The sequence below is a fragment of the Schistocerca piceifrons genome, chromosome 2 (genome assembly GCF_021461385.2).
Source record: "Schistocerca piceifrons isolate TAMUIC-IGC-003096 chromosome 2, iqSchPice1.1, whole genome shotgun sequence".
Taxonomy (NCBI): domain Eukaryota; kingdom Metazoa; phylum Arthropoda; class Insecta; order Orthoptera; family Acrididae; genus Schistocerca; species Schistocerca piceifrons.
Window position 1 is genome coordinate 832,467,565 of NC_060139.1, and position 19,638 is coordinate 832,487,202.

The 19,638-nt window shown below is 37.6% G+C and overlaps 1 protein-coding gene across 1 annotated transcript in view; it reads right to left on the reverse strand.

Moving 5' to 3' along the window:
• The window catches only part of LOC124776314 (presenilins-associated rhomboid-like protein, mitochondrial), a 106,495-nt gene that overhangs the window by 16,405 nt on the left and 70,452 nt on the right, over window positions 1–19,638 (reverse strand). Inside the window, exon 7 of the mRNA XM_047251247.1 lies at window positions 4,223–4,324. Within this exon, the coding sequence (XP_047107203.1) occupies window positions 4,223–4,324 (102 nt within the window). The remainder of the gene's footprint in view (window positions 1–4,222; window positions 4,325–19,638) is intronic.

Sequence of the window (19,638 nt, forward strand, 5' to 3'; positions counted from 1 at the left end):
ATAACTTTTGGTATGCAAAAAATTAACTAAAAACACAAAATTTATGTCTTTATTTAAGAAATAACTTTCTGACATGGTAATATGTTTTGTGTGGGTTTCAGTGAAGAATGTTAACTAAATACCTGATCTTTAAGTAACATAGTACACAACATTTTGATGAAAACACTAAAAATCTACTGATAATTTCAGTTTCAGATTGTTGTTATAATTTCTACTGGACAATATTATTTGTTGTGTTGCCTGAGTAAATGAGGGAATGAATGAGATATGTATGTGAAGTATGAGTCACTGAAATTGTGAATAAGTGTGGGAATCAGATTCAGCAGCTTTGATGTGAGTCACATACAAAGGGGAAAATGATAATTGTGAAACAACCAGATTTTCGTATTTCACAAATGTAAAATTTACTTCATTCCATCAGCTGATTTAAGACGGAGTGTTTTTATTTGCTTTTTGGAAATGTGCTGTTTTGTAATTTCACACAAATTGATTTCTGAATCAGGATTGGTTCAATGAAGAAGAGTATCAGGTTAAGTGAATTGCAATATGAAGCTGACAGGCAACTGTATTGTTCAGTTAATCCAAGACTCTTGCATGCTCTGTTACTGCTAAAGGAATTTCTTGCAAGAGTTGGGAAGAGTACGTGGCCAGCTCTTGTGATGAGAAGTCATGTAGCTCAATGCATTTGCATCAAAATTGAGTAGTAGTAGTAGTTCTTTTGAGAATATCATTAATCAGTGAAATTTTACGATCTTTCATGGATAAAGGGTACAAAAATTTTGGATTTTCAAAATGAAATTTAAGACTTTCTTTGAGGGGCTACAAATTGTGCCTAGCATGCAGTGCAGTCATACTTGGGACCTTTCAGAGTCCAAAACAATAATCTGCGTAGTATTTTAGAAACTGTTTATTAACTGATGAAAAGTGTGATTCTATCAGTAACAGGTCTGAGTTAAAACCTTAAACTGGCTAACAGAAAGAGTAAGTGTATAAGGAATAGAGAAAACTGTTCTCACTTTTGTTCATTAATTTCTGGAACTGTATGCTAGAATGCACATGGAAGCAAATCTGTATACAAAAAGTTGCAATACAGAATAGATATTTTAATGTAAGGACTTTTCTTCATTTAGACCCAATGAAATTAACTAACTTTCTCAGCATAAAACAGTTAAACAAATCTGTCCATCCTGGCAACATATGTAGTGCAGCTAATTTTTTATAGCTTTTCTTAGCTGAAGAACATTGTATATCACTCAGAGCAGGCCAGATTTCTGCAGAACTAACTTTTAAAGTTGGTAGGAAGGCAGAACACAAATGACACAGAGTCAAACTGATAAGTATATTCAGAACTCCAAAATTGATTGTTTTGCGAGTTCATGTACTTCAATAATTGCAGCCATACTTCATGAAAAAAAAAAAAAAAAAAAAAAAAAAAAAAAAAAAAAAAAAAAAAAAAAAAAAAACACTTCAAGATCAATCTAGCAATCATGCATACATTGCTGTAGCCAGTTACAGTACTGACATCACAAAACAATATCTGAATTGATCAGTCAGTGCACTGCCATTAGTTTATAAGATTTCAGCCTGAGTTTGCAAACAGCTCTGTGAAAAGAAGCTATTGACAGACCGGACCTCTCCGATTTCTTTCTAAGATCACCACTAACCTGTCTAGCTCATCTGAATCGGATACACCAACTGCGAGAAATCTGTTGAGGAATAGGATGGAGTATATGCAGCAGTGGGAGACTGTCTGCCTGGAATTGTTTCTCAGGCAATGCCAATCACATAACTTGCATCATGCATGGAACATCTCTATATCACATATTGGAGCCACAAAAATATGGTAAGAGATATTAGGGTATGTATGAAAGGATAAAGACAGTCCGATTCCCCTCACTGCGTGAACAGAATAGGATAGAAACTGGCTAATAAAAGTATATAGTACTCTTTCTCATTCACTCTTTAGTGTCTTTAGTGACTTTCATAGATATATATGAAGATGACATGATGAACAATACCTTGCTCTAAACATAAGAAAATGTAATGTTAGTTAAGATGAGTAGTAAAACAATCCTGTAGTCTTCAAAAATAGTAATGGTGATGTGCTGCTTAACACAGCCACATCTATTAGACTTATATGTGAAACGCTGCAAGGCAATGTGAAATGGAATGAGGATGCAAGGCCAATTGTAGAGAAGGCAAAAGGTCAACTTTGATTTATTTCAAGAATTCTAGGAAAGTTTAGTTCAAATACAGAACACTTGTGAGACACACTCTCAAACACTGATCAAGAGCTTGGAATCTGCACCAGGTTGGATTAAAGGAATACATCAAAGCAATTTAGAGGCAGGCTCCTAGATTTGTTACCAGCACATTAAATCAACAAAGGGAAAAAAGGCACTTTACGTGAACACTGGCATTTATGACAGACTGCAGAATTATCCAACTGCCACCAACATACACTGTATCTCACATAAGGGCCATGAACACAAGGTTAGAAAATCAGGGCTCATACAGGTACATTTTTCCCTCACTACATTTGCAAGTGGAACAGAATAGGGAATGAGAAACAATTGCACAGAGTATCCTCTGTCATGCATTATATGGTGGCTTGCAAAGTACTCATGTATGCAGATGTAAATGGTAGTCAGCATTCAATCCTTTTGTCTCGGAATGCAATAATGATTCTAGCTGTGACTAAATATTAGCTTGTTTGGGAGATTTACAGCTTTAAAAAGCCTACTCGTAAATGGGATCGACAGCCTCCCCTTTTCCATCATCATCTCTATTTTGCAGTCTTGTATTTTGTGTATCGTACTCTCATCTCACACTCTACTATTTCACATCACACTTTCTTACAATAATTACATATTTCCTACAAGCTCATAATATCTGTCTAATCTGCACAATTTTCATTTGCAGTTCTCTATTGTCATGCTGGTTTTTGGATCCCATTATTCTAACATCTTTTTCAGCACTTATGCTGTAAATTGTTCTCTTGTGACCTGTGAATCTATCATGACATGTATTTCCTGTTATAATTTCTGCCCTTTTTTTCTCTAAATCTCTCCAATTCTCCCATATCCCCTCTACTACCAAAGAATGTATCCTGGCTAGTTTGTGGCTCAAGACTCAACATCATATTTGCATGTTATGGGTGCTGCTGCTTGCTCATTACAACTTTGGGAGAATAATTATATGTGTATCCAATACTATGTACAACATTTTATTGTAATACAATTATCATTTGTTATCAATACATGTCATTTGGTAGCTAATGAGTAAAACTAGGTGAATGGCTGAAATATCTTGTGCAAAAAAGGTTTCATCAACCCAGCTCCACTGTCTCAAAAACAATGGGAAAACTTCACAAATTACAATTTAAAATTTACTCTGTTGATGAGATTCAGAGCCTCAAATCCTTCTACTGAAAAATACAGAAAATAAAATAGATTACCTATTTTCAGACTGTGTTATGCATTATAAAACTGAGATTTTTACAGAAGGGCAATGTATCCAGCACAAATAATAATTAGACAATAGGAAGGAAGTAAGATGCAAGATACTACAAAAAACTTGATGCATTGCAGAAATTTACAAACCATAACTGGATGTATTAGTAGCAAGATAGTTATCAAACTTTAGAGCTGTGAATGACTGTGAGGAAGTTTCATTGTCTCAGTTTCAAATCACTAACTACACACAGCATTTGTTTTATTTTTTATAACCAATGTATGTTAACAAGTGCGCTATGGAGTGCTACGAAGAGTTTAGCGGAACTTAGGTAACAGATATGGCAGCAGACTCTGGCACATAAATGGTCACTATTAAGTCATGTGTACTTTAGAGACTAGCATAAACTGGAGACATGTATTACTGCTATAACATTAGCCACATAAACGCAGATGCTGAGGTGGCTGATACATTAAAAATGGGAAGAAGAGAGATGAGAAACACATCAAATCTATCTGACAGTGCAAAAATCAGGACTTTAAGGACATCAAGAAAGAATGAATCAGTTCAGAAAGCAACTGCATTCTCATAATTTCAAAGAAAGCTGTTCACAAAGCTATATCATCAACTGGTTGCTGCCTCAATACCAAGCTTTACCTAGCAGCTGTACATTACATAGTCTTAACCACAAAAACTTCAGAGTTCAGGTACATTTCAGTAATAAGAAATCAAATAATTCTACGTACAAAAAAGAAGACATGAGACTTACCGAGCCAGCAGTGAATGTGAAGAATGGCAAGAAAATTATACTGAGCCTAGTTTCCGGGTACTGCGTACATACAAAACTGAGGATTGCCATTATTGCCCCAGACTGCAAAATAAGAGAAACAAAGAAAATGTAGGCTGACGAGAACATTATAACTACATTCAATTATATAATACATCTGTATTTAACCAGAATAATATTTTCTAGAATTTTAGATCTTCACAACACACAGTTTCAGAAATGCTACTAAAGTTGCTCCGCAGAGTAACAGCAGTAGGGCTTCGAAGGCATAGAGGTTCTATAAAGAATCCAGTTCCTTCTGTCAACAAAACCACACAAAATGTAAGATATAGTACTTTTTGTAACAAACATTTTTAACAAAAAGATCTAGTGCCAACACTTGGAAACAGCCACACAGACCAATGCATATAGATTTGTTTCCAACTTTGTCTACTTATGACACAATACCAAATAAACATGAAGGAAGGGAACCGCTCATCTACAGATGACTGACATGTGATGCGTGCATATGGAATTTCACAAAAATTTGGCATGTTTTTGAGTTATTTTTTTTTTTCATCTACTAGTGCAAATGCAATATCTCACACATGCAACCACAAGGACAGTCAAACACAGTTGTGGAATAGAGGGTTTAGGAGTCATGCGTGCATCAGTGCATGTGTACATACATAAGAGAAGAGCAGTAATTTCAAAGCTAGTTAAATTTCTATTCAGTTATGAGTCTTCATGCAACACATCAACCATCTACAGATCTGTGGTTGCCTTCCATCATTTTTATTTTTTATTTTTATTCTGAAATTTCTGTTACTGTTTTGTGTTAAAAATATTTTTCATTACACATCAGATATAAGCCGGGTAGTATACAAACACACGAAGCAATAAAGTGAAAAAGTACAGTTGATCACTATAACTATTATTCATAAATAAGTAAAAGGACTAAAGGCAACAACTCATCATATAGTTGACGTGTTGAGTCACCTACAGATACATAAATAAGATTAACAATATTGCTACGCCTTTGGATGACTCTTCTTCAAAGCTAAGAGAATACAGAAACACCTGCACGTCTACACTGTGCTGAGTAGATGTGTTAGCTGCAGTGGGTGAAAGGAAAAAGGAGGCAGGGGGAGAGAGGGAGACATGAAGAAGAGTGTCTGGCAGCGAAAAGCGGCAGGCACATGGGATAGGACCGTTACATCAGTGACCTTGATCTTGTCATAGGCAGGGGGAGTTTTATGTAGTGTACTGTGAAGTGTAGGAGTTGATTGGTAGACAGAACACAGGAAGAAGACTGTAGAGATGAAGGTATGAGTGGCCGTAGGTTGTGTTCCAAAAATGAACAGCATAAAGACATAAGTGATGACACTTTCTGCAGAGCCTGACCATCATTTTGCAGGACAATGCTCAAGCACGTACTGTGCAGATGTTACTGATTTGTTTGACTGATGGGGCTGCTAAGTGCTATACCACCTACTGCATTCCCCTGACTTAAGCCCTCCTGAGTTCAACTTGATTTCTAAATTGAAGGAAACACTTCACGGCATTCGCTTCAGAACTGCTACAAGTTCTTTGGGCAACAGACCGCGCCGCTCAAACTTTCAACACAACTGGCACTGCTAAGAGTATCCTAAGATTCCCACATCGCTGGCAACGGGTTATACACAATGCTGGTGACTACTTTGAAGATCAGAAAAACTTTGAAACATGTATCTTTTTTGCATGAGCTGTAAATAAATAATTGCCACTATTAAAGTTCCAACCCTCGTATATTGTCCAAGAAAGAATAATTTTGTCTCAATTAGAAGTCCTAATGGAACAAAACAGAAATGTCTTTTTCTTGTAAATTTGAAAGAGTTGTTTATTCAATATTGAAAATAAAACACAGAGCAAGAAATTGGGTTTCTTAAATTTTGTGATCTGCAACCAAAATGGTGCATTACCACTGGTGCAGCTGGAACACATTCAGTATGTGTTTGCACAATCCATCAAAATGTGAAGCTAATGTTTAACACAAGCCCTACTAACACTGACTACAAAGCCCTTCTTGGCAAGATTGTCTGCAGTTTAGATATGAAGGAGTGCATGCTTTGGTGATGTGAAAACTGCCCAGGAAGAATGGGCTTAGAGGAATATTTAACAGAAGTTTTTAAAAACTGTGATTTTGTCAATGTGACTGAATTAAAACAATGGACCTACACTGATTGTGATACACTGTATACAAAGCACATATCTATTGAAGAATTTCATGAAAATTTGATTGCCAAAATTTTGAAGCTTCCTATTCATGACTGTTATGAAACACCTCACTTACACTTGAAGAAAATCAAAGAAAATTTGAAGCCCAGTGAACTAGTCATTCTAATACATCTTACAGAAAATTATTCTTCCATCAGCCAAGATTTGTTCAAGGATATCACTGAGACAACACTCAAGCAACACTGCACCTGTTTGCTGCATACTATAAAGCTCTTCAGCGTATTAGCTTATGCGTTATCAGTGATGGTCTCAGATATAACACTACTGCCATCCACACATTTCTGGCCAAACTGATCAACGATTTGAAAAGCATGATGGAAGAAGCAGTACACAATCACTATTTCAGTGATCATTCCACTGCTCAATACAAGAACCACAAAAATTTTATCAGCCTGTGCTACCATGAAAAGGACTTTGGTATAACTGCTGAATGGATTTGTTTGGGCACAAGCCACGTTAAATCTCTGTGCAATGGAATTGTTGGAATGGGTAAATGCTTATCAGCATGAGCACGCCTGCAACAAACTACAGATGATCAAGTTTTAACCCCACAAGATTTATTCAAATTTTTGTTACAAGTCTAGAAATAGAAGACAAGGGAAAGCTACAAGAAGAACAATTTGCATCTGGCTATACTTTAGCTGGAACATTTTTTGGCAATGGATCTGAACCACAGTCAAGTTAGCCAGGTTTCAAGTGATACAACTTGTTTTGTGGCTTTGGTTTATCAATCAACTGACACCAATGTGGCTTTTGTGTCAGTTTTAAACAGTATTCCTGGCCAATACATTGCCTGCATCTCCAACAATCACTGGTGGATTGGTGACATGTGTGAAGTTAACACTGAAGAACATGATGCACTGGCAAATTCAAGTGCCCTCTTAGTCTAACTTGCTCATTCTATTAGTGTGAAAGATAAGATAAATGCTGGAATCCTGAATAGCAGATCATCATGAATACTGCAGCATCTTCAGCAAGTAGAATAGGACATTCGAATAATTTTTGAGAAGCTATGTTAAACATTTTTGAAGAAAAATTAACATCTGTGAAGCACTAATTTTAAATAGCACCATCTTGGGGACCAATGTGAAACATACTTTCAGCTTTGGAACCATGGCAAGAAATCCAACTGAGGCTTTGGAACTGTAATGAACTGTAATGAAGAAACGACCAACACAGCTTGGGCACCAAGGCGAAAAACCCAAATGAAACTTTGTAACATTGATGAAGAAACCAACAAACACAGCCATCTATACGTAACAGAATAAGCATGTTTCATGACAACATCACACTCCTCTTGTCTCGACCACACATGGCCACTATCACGATAGGTACAGAAACTGACTCAACTAATGGTTTTGAACTGGCTGAGTCCATGGTTTTCATGAGTAGCTGAAACACCACCATTAATCTACGAGTTGTCTTTCTTGCTAGTCTTGAAGTTACAGATTCAGCAACATGCACCGTGTTGCAATCTTAACACATTACGCATGACTTTTGTTGAAGTTCAACCTCATATTTTGTACCTTTGCTGAGACGACTCTAAGATCTAACATGATGTGCAGAAAATTGTCCTCTTTCCAATGGTTTTGGAAAGAAGAATTTCTGGAATGGTCCTTTTGCAATATTTATAGCTGAACTTGCCTCATTTATTGCAATTTTACATTTGATGCCATATTTGTAACTGAAAATAATTGGCAAAGCAGGAAGATATTTAATAGAATCATATCCCAGTCTTTGTCAACAAAGATGTAGTTCCTTTGCATTTTTTCTTCTGGAGATATCTGACCCCAAAGGGGATAAAAAGATCTGTGCACCTTTCTCCACAGGTTTTTTGAGCCACTTTCATGCATTATACTGGTTCACAAAATGCTTCACATCCTGTTGCACTATATTTTTCTGATTCATAGCTGAAAGTTATCCAAGACGAGAAAGTGTTTCCTACTTTCATTTAAAATTTTGCAGTGGTTCATTTCTAGGGTTGGTCTACACCCACAGCAAATTTCAGGAAAATTGAAGCTCAAGGAGCAGGAGGCCCAAGATCAGTTGTGATGGAATGACCCTTGTGTGGAACAGTTAAATTATTCATTCTGACAGTGCTAAATAAAATGTTAACAAATGATATCTTCTGGCTCCCCATATCAATTCATTCCTAAAGACAATTATCGGTTTGTAGGCTAACATAGAAGGCTTCTTAACGGTTTTTAGGCTAACATAGAAGGCTCAGTATTGGCTACACACAGTACACTATATCTCAGAGGAACCCAAGGTAACTCCTCTTTTCATTAAGTATGTTTTCAAGTACAGACATGTACGAGCATGAAATGTAACTCAAGAATAGAGAGTTGAAAGAACATATAGAATCTTCACTGGCATTTTATGATTTTAGGAGAGTGGCTGGGAATAACAAGAGGACTTCAAAAAGTAAGTTACACATTTCATCCCACACTAAGACCATAGCGCAACAAGAGTGGTGCACTGTCAGAAGAAACTACGTTCTGGGGAGACAGTCCTGCTGCAGTGCGTATGATAGGTTCATCACAGTACACAAGTGAAATGGAGGGGCAACTGGATACATAGGAAGTACTTGGTACAGTACAATTCTTATGGGCAGAACACCTAAATAACACAGAGATTCACAGCAAAATTTTGGCAGTGTAATACTGCCAGTCAACGAAGATCAAAGAAACACAAGTGGGGGAGAAAATTTGAGTAGTTGTACTTTTATTACATTGAAAGGGGGAAGTGTCATGAGTAATATACTAAAAATCCTGACTAGTGTGGTGCAAGCATGGGGTTTGAGGAGGGGGAGAAAGGGTGTGTAAAGGTCTCTTTTCTATGTTATTCTTGAATGTCCCCAAAACAATGGCATCTAGTGAAAAAGTTTCCCAGTACAAAATTAAACTACTCTGAATTTCCCACATAAAAGGTCCTATTCATTTTTTCTCTAGGATTAATAGTTCCTGCATTGCAGGGGATGGAAAATCACTGAGTATTAAAAATGAGCAATAATAATAATAATAATAATAATAATAATAATAATCAAACTCCGCCATTGCCGGTCCCAAGCCTGGATCCTCATCTTACAAGTGATGAGGGAGGAGGAGGGGGAGGAGTAACAACCTTGTAAAAAAACCTGGGTCCATCTGGCTCCGGATGGTAGCACCCTGTGAGGGCCCCTGCCTAGGGTTACGGGTGAAAACCGGTCAACGGTCTCATAGGCGGATGAGGAATTTTTAACTCCCAATGGCTGAGAGAGCGGAGGAATCAAAAATCTATAACTGCAAGCGTCTGTACCCAGATTGGGCGGCTTGTGGGCAGCGTCTGTTCCTCATGTTAGAGGCGGCTGTTTCAAGAAAACGTTCTAACGCTAACAACGTTAGTCGTATCCCTGGTAGGTTAAGCAAGTAATCTCCCAAACTTTGAAGAATTTCAACAGTTACAATCTTAACGCATGATGGAAATGTCTTTCAATAACGAAACTACCCCAGGTGGCCAATCCACCATCAGCAACGACGCGAGCAGACCCATGGATTCTGGGAAGTCTGCAACACCATGCAAATCCAACAAGATTAAACCCAGAAAAATCTTCAACATAGCAACTCTCAACATAAACTCCCTTCTCAAAGTGGGAAAACTTAAGCACCTTACAGACCAGTTACACACGGAAGACATACAAATTGTGGCGCTACAAGAAACTCGCTTCACTGATGAAAACACATTTGAATCAAACAAATTCAGAATATTTAAAGGAAAACCTGGAAAAATTGTAATGAAGAGATGCCCTCAGCTTGGCACAGCTTTTGCTGTAAACACAAAAATTCTGAACTCTGTCGAACACTTTTGGTCAACATCATCGAGAACATCTTTCCTCACTTTTCGATGTGCAAATAAAAAATACACATTAATCAATGTTCACCCTCCCACAAATGACAAAAATAATGCTAAAAATAGGGAAGAAACAGATGAATTCTGGGAAAACCTTAAGGATCATATATCCGAAATCCCAGAAAACAATGCAAAAATACTTCTAGGAGATTTTAACGCTCAGATTGGAAAAGAAAAGAAATTCTGCGATATTGTCGGCAACTTTCACGCACACAAACGAACCAACAAAAATGGAGAAAGGTTAATTATGCTCTGTAAGCAGTTTAAACTCAAGCTAATGTCAACACGTTTTAAACATCCTCCCAGAAAACAAAAAACCTGGGTATCTCCGATAAAGAGTATCGGAGAATTTCAAATAGATCAAGTTGCCATCTCCTCCAAATGTGAAAAAGAAATATTGAACACACGTGTCCAAAAATCTCTAAACCTCGACTCCGATCACTATCTCACGAAAATAAAAACTAAACTGATCCCACAAAAGCAGAAACGGTGAATATAAAAACAGAAATAAAATAAATTTTGATCTTACAACCCTGAGAAATTACAACCTTAAGTCCAACTCTAACCTCAAGGATTTTCAGAAAAAACTAAAGACATTCTCCCCTTCACAAAACCTCCAAGAATTTCAGAACAACTTGATTGAGGCAACAGAAACAACCTTTCCAAAAAAGAGCAAACCGAGACACCCGTGGTGGGACAGCAACTGTAATGAAGTTCTGCATGAAAGACTTAAAGCCTGGAAAAAGTGGAACTCACATAAAACTGAAAACAACTTTGATGAATTTAAGCAAGCCAGAAAGAATGCCTCGAAAACTATTTGCAACACCAAGAGAAAATATGAAAAACAACAACTGGACTCAATCGAAGAGAATTTCAAGAAATGCAACACGGCAGCTTGGTACAAAACATTCAACCAAAAACTCCGAGGATACCAGTCCCCTTGCCTGAACCTTATGAGCAATAATAAGACTCTCGCCACCAACAACACTGAAAACTGTGAAATCCTGGCTGAATATTTTGAGACACTCCTAAACTGCCAAACACCCATCCAGACTCTCAGTTTTACGCAACCAGAAACATTACCAACACATTCAACACCTCCGACACGAGAGGAAATCACAAACATAATCAAAAATCTCAAAAACAGGAAAGCATGTGGAGAAGACACAATTACAGCAGAAATGCTCAAGCTTGGGGGATAAACATCAGTAGAAGCACTACACAAAGAACTTGAACAAGTACAGGAAACCAAGAAAATCCCAAATCACTGGAAAACTGCCCTAATTCACCCTTTGTTTAAAAAAGGTGACAAAAGGGATGTTAACAACTATCGTGGAATATCGCTTCTCCCAGTCCCATACAAAATTCTATCAAAAGCCCTGCTCAATCGTGTATCACCAATTATAGAGGGAAAACTTGGAGAATATCAAGCTGGCTTCAGACCAGGAAGATCCTGCGCCGAACAAATTTTTAACCTCAAAACAACAATGAACTATTTATCTACAAGGAGCAAGAAATATTTCATAACATTCATTGATTTCAAAAAAGCTTATGACTCAATCAATAGGGACACACTCATCAAAACACTTCGAGAATATGAAATAGATGAAACAACAATCACCATAATCAAAGAAACATTAACAAATACAACATCAAAAGTAAAATTCCAAGGAGAAATTTCACGGCATTTCGAGGTCAAAACCGGTGTCAGACAAGGAGATGCACTGTCCCCGGTACTCTTCAACTGTGTTCTGGATAAAGTCATAGCAGAATGGAGAAAACTCGCGCAAAAACATGGAGTTGAGAAAGTCCAAATTGGAGGGAAGTGCTACAAAGCCATTGAAACCAACTGTTTTGCCTTCGCTGACGATCATGCCTGTTTAGCTTACACACAAAAAGACACAATAAAACAAATAGAATTACTTAAAGAAACTGCTGAAAAAGCACGCTTGCAAATTTCATTTGAAAAGACAGAAATCATTACAAATATCAAAAATCCATCAAAGAAAATAACTACGAAATACGGGAAAATACAGGTATCTAAACATTTTAAATATCTTGGTGAACTAATTCGGCCTGTGGCAAAAGGTCATCCAGCCTGCAGGGCTAGAATACAAAAACTAGAGACAGCAACTCACTACTGCAGACAAATGTATTAAAAAAATGTATATCCAAAAACATTAAACTCGGACACTACCAGACTGTCATTAGACCGCAGATACTATATGCATCAGAAACACTGGCAAATTTTACATACGCAGAACAGATAGCGTGAAAGAAGAATTGTGAGGACAATTTGGACACAGGAAAATAACAGATGATCAAGGCAAGCCTGTATACAGACTAAAAAGCAACAAAGAAGTGTATACGAAGTGCAGCAAAATTACAGACGAAATTAGAAAAAGAAGATGCTCCTTTTATGCTCATATCATGAGGATGAACCCGAATAGGCTTACAAAACAAATATTTTCGTACATCGCAAATCTAAAAAATAAAAATTTATGGTTTATCAACACAGAAAGAGATCTAAAAGAAATGGACATAGATCAGGAAACAATATTTAACAGAAACCTTTTTAGAAAAAAACTGAATTCATTCATGGGTTTCGGTGTGAAAATTAAGAAGACTTGTGGAACTAAATGGTCCGAAGAGAGAAAAGCCGCCTTCAGCGCAAGAATGAAAGAAGTGTGGACTGAGAGAAAGAAGACTTCCCAGAAGCGCAAGAAATAACTGTTTTCACGGTCTTTAACGGCCAAATTTGTATAATAATAATAAAATAAATAATAATAATCATGTGGTATGGCACACAGGCCTGGTGCAAGTCTTTCAATTGGACACCCTTTTGGCAACTTGCGTGCCCTTCAGACAATGGCACCTGGTTTTCCACAGACAGTCACCCATCCAAGTCCTGAAGGAGTCTGATGCTGCTTAACTTTGGTCATCAGGAGGGAACCAATGTTACCAACATGACGAGGCTATTGGCTTAATGGAATAAAATTGATGTTTATTGTTAAATGAACTGGTTTAAGAACAAATATTAAATGTGTGCACCACGTCCATGTGCAGTAGAACTGTATTACGCGATAAATTGTGTTCTGGAGCTGTAACAGGGTGGAAAGGTGCGGACAGAGATTAGAAGTAAGGTAGGTCACCAGATTGTGAACATGCACTTCCCTCCTTCACAGGTCTGCAAAATGAAGATCCATTAGGCAATTTTCCCATTCTCTGCCATGCTATGCCACAAAAAGTAGCAACAGGGAGTTTCACAAAGTTATATCAACCCTTCCACAGCTCGCCATGTAAATCACTGATGTTACAGTGTGCAGATATGTCCAGAAGTGTTTATTTTTCATGAAGTGTGTTAATACTATATGGAACACAGATATTACTTACTAATAACCATAACACAAGAAATACACATGGACGGAATCTACATAAATCTCAGCACAATGTTGTACAATGCTAGAGGGAAATTTATTTTAGTCATCCTGTATGGGAGCCATAGCACAGAAAAGGCAACATCCTCCACCATGAGCACCGACTGTTTTTCAGTTTACAAGCGGAGTATATCTCCCTAGCATTTCTTATCAAGTTATGTAAGTAGACAAAATAACTTCATTGAGCTCATGTTTATGTAGTAAAGTTATTTTCAGCTTATTACGGGAATTCTTATTTGCCATTATTAAGTGAGTTTTTATTTAAAGTACTTTCCTATAAAAATGGCTGAGTAGTGCTTAATCTGTAAGTGTCCTGTTGCCTGTGACCTACATAATGTTGGTGAGAAAGGGTTGGATTGGTAAATGTGGCATCCTGCTGCTATCTGTCACTGACAGCATATTGTAAAGCCATATAGCAGTACTGCAGTCATTGGAAAGCCATGTAACGGTGTTGTAGCCACTTGGTAGTAAATTAATGAACGACCAGAAAGCTACTGCACTTCTCCCACCACTCATTGTGTTACTGGTAGATTGCACTAATCTACCATGGTCAGGAATTGCTAGCACTTGTAGAGCCGATTGCACTGAATCAAGCCACTTACCCCTCTTACCAATTTTATCTTACAAGGTATGTGTCAATACGTCTGATAGAATAGGACTGTTCATGTTCAAAACTAGAAAAGTAATCTGCTGTTCTGCACTGCCTGACCTGTGCTGAAATCTATGAAGTTCCATAATAGAGGGAGCCAATTTTAGCCTCTGGGCCGCTTCAAATGTTGCGAGAACTCAGGTACAGGGATGCACTTGATACCCTCATGCTGTGAAAAATATTCCAGCCATTGGTAGAAGAGACACACCATGATGGGGCTGGCTCTTCAGTGTGCTGGACAACTAACAGCCCCAGCTGTTGAGCTTTTTTTTTACATAACAGCTTTTCTAACAACTGCAAATAAATACTCACTTAATGACCTGAAAATAACTCCACTAAATAAACACGAGCTCAGTGGAGTTATTTTGTCTACTCACATGAGAGAACTGGACAGGAAATGCTCAGGAGGTATAGTCTGTAAACTGAAAAGCAAAGCATCACTCGTGATGGAGGAGGTTGCCTTTCCTGGCAAAATGCAACACCTGCCATATAGGATGACTAAGAATCAATTTCCCTCTAGCAGTGTAGAAGTGTGCAGAGATTTACACATATTCTTTCCATATGTATGTCTTTCGTTAGTGTTATTAGTAATTCATATCCATATTCCATGAAGTGCGTATGCACTTTGTGAAAATAAACACCCCTGGACTTGTCTGCACACTGCATTGCCAGTGATTCATAAAGCAAGCTGCGGATGGGTCGGTATAGCTTTCTGAAACACCCTGTAGTTGCTTTCTGTGACACAGAGTTGCAGATACAATGGGAATTGCCTGCTCACTCTTCATTTTGCAGGCCTAAGAAGGAGGGATGTGCATGGCCATAATTTGGCGAGCTACCTTCTCACACACACTTCTAGCCTTCTAACCTCCACCCCCCCCCCCTCCCCCTTTTACACCCCGTTACATCCTCAAAACACAATTTATTGCTTAATATTGTTCTACTGGACTTAGATGTTGTGCAAACATTTAATATTTGCGTTTAATCCTCATTCTTTAGCAACATGAGTTATTTTTATGACATTAAACTAATGTTTTTAATAATCTGTGATTTTTCCACCCCTTGAAGGCATAAACTACAGAAAAATGGAATAGCACCTTTTCTGTAGGAATTGTTAGGCAGTTTGGCTTTTTACTGAGCAACATTTCCACTAGAAGCCCCAATTTTTGAGATAGTAAAGAAAGATTAAAAAAGTGGCCTTTAAACACAACGCTCCCCCCCCCCCCCCCCCCACGCCTCACTCCCCACTGGTCAGGATTTTTAATATGTTACTCACTACACTCTCCCCTACCACAGTACAAAAATTTGTGAGTACACTTATTTTTCTATTAATTTTCCTTCACTGAGTGGACTATATGAGCCAAATGCAACAGTGTGTGCAGCCATAATGGTGCCAACAATTTGACCAAGGCTGCACTGACGTGGGTGATGCCAATCAGGAAAGAAGACCATCAAAATCAAGCATATACAACAATGTCTAGGCAATCAAGGAGACGAGTCATGTCGACTGATGATTTTCTGATGGTAAGCACTGAGCCATGCACATATTAGAATAGATTTCTGTTGCCCGTTAAACATCTCTGCTTTTCATATCCTAGTGACGAGTTCCTCGATATCTTCCAAGAGGAAGCGTAGTTGCTTGCCGAGCTCACTTAACCAAATGCACGCTCCTCCCTGGCCTCAAAGTTTGGTGGTGTTCTGTTTAGTAACTGATGTCACTGACTGAGGTTGGAGTTCCAGCTCATCATGTTATGGATGGCTGTGAAAAGGGTGCTTACGATACTTGAAAAATTACCCCTTCATCTGCCTCTGTGGTCATGAGTTTGCATCTTTGGTGTCACAACATTTCTCATTTTGGTTGTCTTTGTTGTGGATGCCATGGTGTGGTATTTACTTGCAGGCAAAAATTATTGAACAAAAGAAATGGTGTGCATATGACAGTTGAAGAACTATTGTTTCCCTCTGCCTTCATGGTGATGGGTTTGAGTCTTCCGAGTGAGCACATTTCGCATTTTGGCTGTGACTGCTGTACTGTCAGTAACTTACAGCAAAGATAGGTGTAACAAGAAAGATGGATAAGATGATGTGGGAAACCAGCTTGTGCACATACTAATGACATGATTTTAAGAACTTACTGCAGTGATAATCCAGGATGTATGTTGCAAACAAACTCTATAAAAGAACAAATACATTCACTATGCAAACCAAATCTCTGGATAAAGGGCTTCTGAAGTGAAGTGAGTGGCAACTGTCAATATAAATAAAAACAATGTTTTTATACATGGATGTTTGCACTTACGGTAGTCAATTAACCTATTTTTTATTTATAGTGATTGCAGTTCTCAAGTACAAATGTCTACACAGGCATAAATACAGCCTTACATTCAAACATCAAGCATCTACAAATGGTGTCTAACTCATAACATAAATAAATAGTCACAAAACCAGATAAAGACCACTAAATAGTTGCCTTTAGTCCAGAATGAACGGAAGCAAGCACAAGCAAATCCTCATTTGCAGGCAATTTGCAGGTGTTCACTGTCATTCGCTTGTGTCTGTGAACAAGTGTTTACACTAGAGGGAACAGAAGATAATACGAGATATAAAACGTAGCCTATGAATGCTGTGGTGTTGTTTTTGGTACTAATAATAGACACTACATTGATGGTAGGCAATGAAAATCTTATAATTCCAATTTGTTAAATATAGAGAAGAAGCAAAAACTGTTTCTTAAAAAATAATAACAAAGTGATACAGATAAAGCTGCTAAAGTTTAGCTACATAGTAAAGCCTAGTTATTGAAAGATTAGAGAAATCCATGCACTTTCAAATCTCTGTTCAATAATGGAGTTATGGTTACTGGAATTACTAGGTTTTCACATAGAAATAGAGTTATGAGGGTTTCAATGCCTACCATTGAATAGTTACAGCAACAATGCAAAATTTTGATATTCATACATGATTATTTTGCATGGCGACCATACTCTTTTTGTTGATGAAAGGAAAATGGTGTAGGAAAGGAAGAATTTGGGTGCCTCAACTTGTATGTACATAACTGAAAAGCACCTCTTTGCTTTTGTTCTACAGTATATGTATATGTAAAAAGTTGGTAAGTAGCACACTTAATGCTGAACTGCAGCTTTAGCTTTCCTGAACATTAGTCCAAAACTTTGCACATGTCAGGTTGACACTTTTCACTGGCTTCTCACTACAACTGAGAAGCAAATTTAAAAGCTGAACACTAATTACTGATGACCACCATTATCTGAAGAAATGCTAGACTTGTTACTCTGGTTATTAGGAACTGGAGGCATTTACATTACTGTGGTGATTTTTCTGCATTTCGATTGCTGTTTGGATTCCGTAGAAATATTGGAACACGTGAGGCAATACTGATCCTACGACTTATCTTAGAAGCTACATTAAGGAAAGGCAAACCTACATTTCTAGCATTTGTAGACTTAGAGAAAGCTTTTGACAATGTTGACTGGAATACTCTCTTTCAAATTCTGAAGGTGGCAGGGGTAAAATACAGGAAGTGAAAGGCTATTTACAATTTGTATAGAAACCAAATGGCAGTTATAAGAGTTGAGGGGCATGAAAGGGAAGCAGTGGTTGGGAAGGGAGTGAGACAGGGTTGTAGCCTATCACCGATGTTATTCAATCTGTATATTGAGCAAGCAATGAAGGAAACAAAAGAAAAATTCGGAGTAGGTATTAAGATCCATGGAGAAGAAATAAAAACTTTGAGGTTCGCCGATGACATTGTAATTCTGTCAGAGACAGCAAAGGACTTGGAAGAGCAGCTGAATGGAATGGACAGTGTCTTGAAAGGAGGATATAAGATGAACATCAACAAAATCAAAACGAGGATAATGGAATGTAGTCGAATTAAGTCAGGTGATGCTGAGGGTATTAGATTAGGAAATGAGACACTTAAAGTAGTAAAGGAGTTTTGCTATTTGGGGAGCAAAATAACTGATGATGGTTGAAGTAGAGAGGATATAAAATGTAGACTCGCAATGGCAAGGAAAGCGTTTCTGAAGAAGAGAAATTTGTTAACATTGAGTATAGATTTAAGTGTCAGGAAGTCATTTCTGAAAGTATCTGTATGGAGTGTAGCCATATATGGAAGTGAAACATGGACAATAAATAGTTTAGACAAGAAGAGAATAGAAGCTTTTGAAATGTGGTGCTGCAGAAGAATGCTGAAGATTAGATGGGTAGATCACATAACTAATGAGGAGGTATTGAATAGGATTGGGGAGAAGAGCAGTTTGTGGCACAACTTGACTATAAAAAGGGATCGATTGGTAGGACATGTTCTGAGGCATCAAGGGATCACCAATTTAGTATTGGAGGGCAGCGTGGAGGGTAAAAATCCTAGGGGGAGACCAAGAGATGAATACACCAAGCAAATTCAGAAGGATGTAGGTTGCAGTAGGTACTGTGAGATGAAGAAGCTTGCACAGGATAGAGTAGCATGGAGAGCTGCATCAAACCAGTCTCAGGACTGAAGACCACAACAACAACAACAAAGCTGCTGTTATATATCAAATGATAGGCTACTTGATAAAATCTGCTATGTAGTTTGTTAGTGGGCAGATAGCATGATACTGGATAAATAATTTTTATCACCAAAAATCTCTAACAGTGATACATCAGCCATGGAATTACAGATATCATAAACTTAAGAAATAAGATTAGTAAGGTCTTTCGCATATTTTTAGTTTTAATCAGCACAATAGATACATATTTTCATTTGTTTATTTTCAAGGAATTTACTGTTCTTTACCTTCTTATTAAAAAGTATTACAAATCTTGTGCTTATTCACTCTATTCCCACCTGATGCAAGCATCTAATGAATTTATCATCTTTCTTGTGTCCCCAGTTGGACCTTTGAGTCTTTTGGCAATTTTCTACCAATCATATTTCTTTTTCTATGGCACTTGTGCTGTGGATCTTTTAGATACCAGAAGCACATATGATGTCTGTATTCTTCTATCAGCAACTTACATTCTCTTTGGGCCACTGCATCATGTCCACTCACACACACCTAGCATTTACGTCAGAGAGAATGCTCATTCACTGTTGTGTGTTTGCTTCAGAACAATGGGGACTTAACATCTTTTTATCGTTTGTATGGCTCCCTTGACTGTTGGGTAACAAC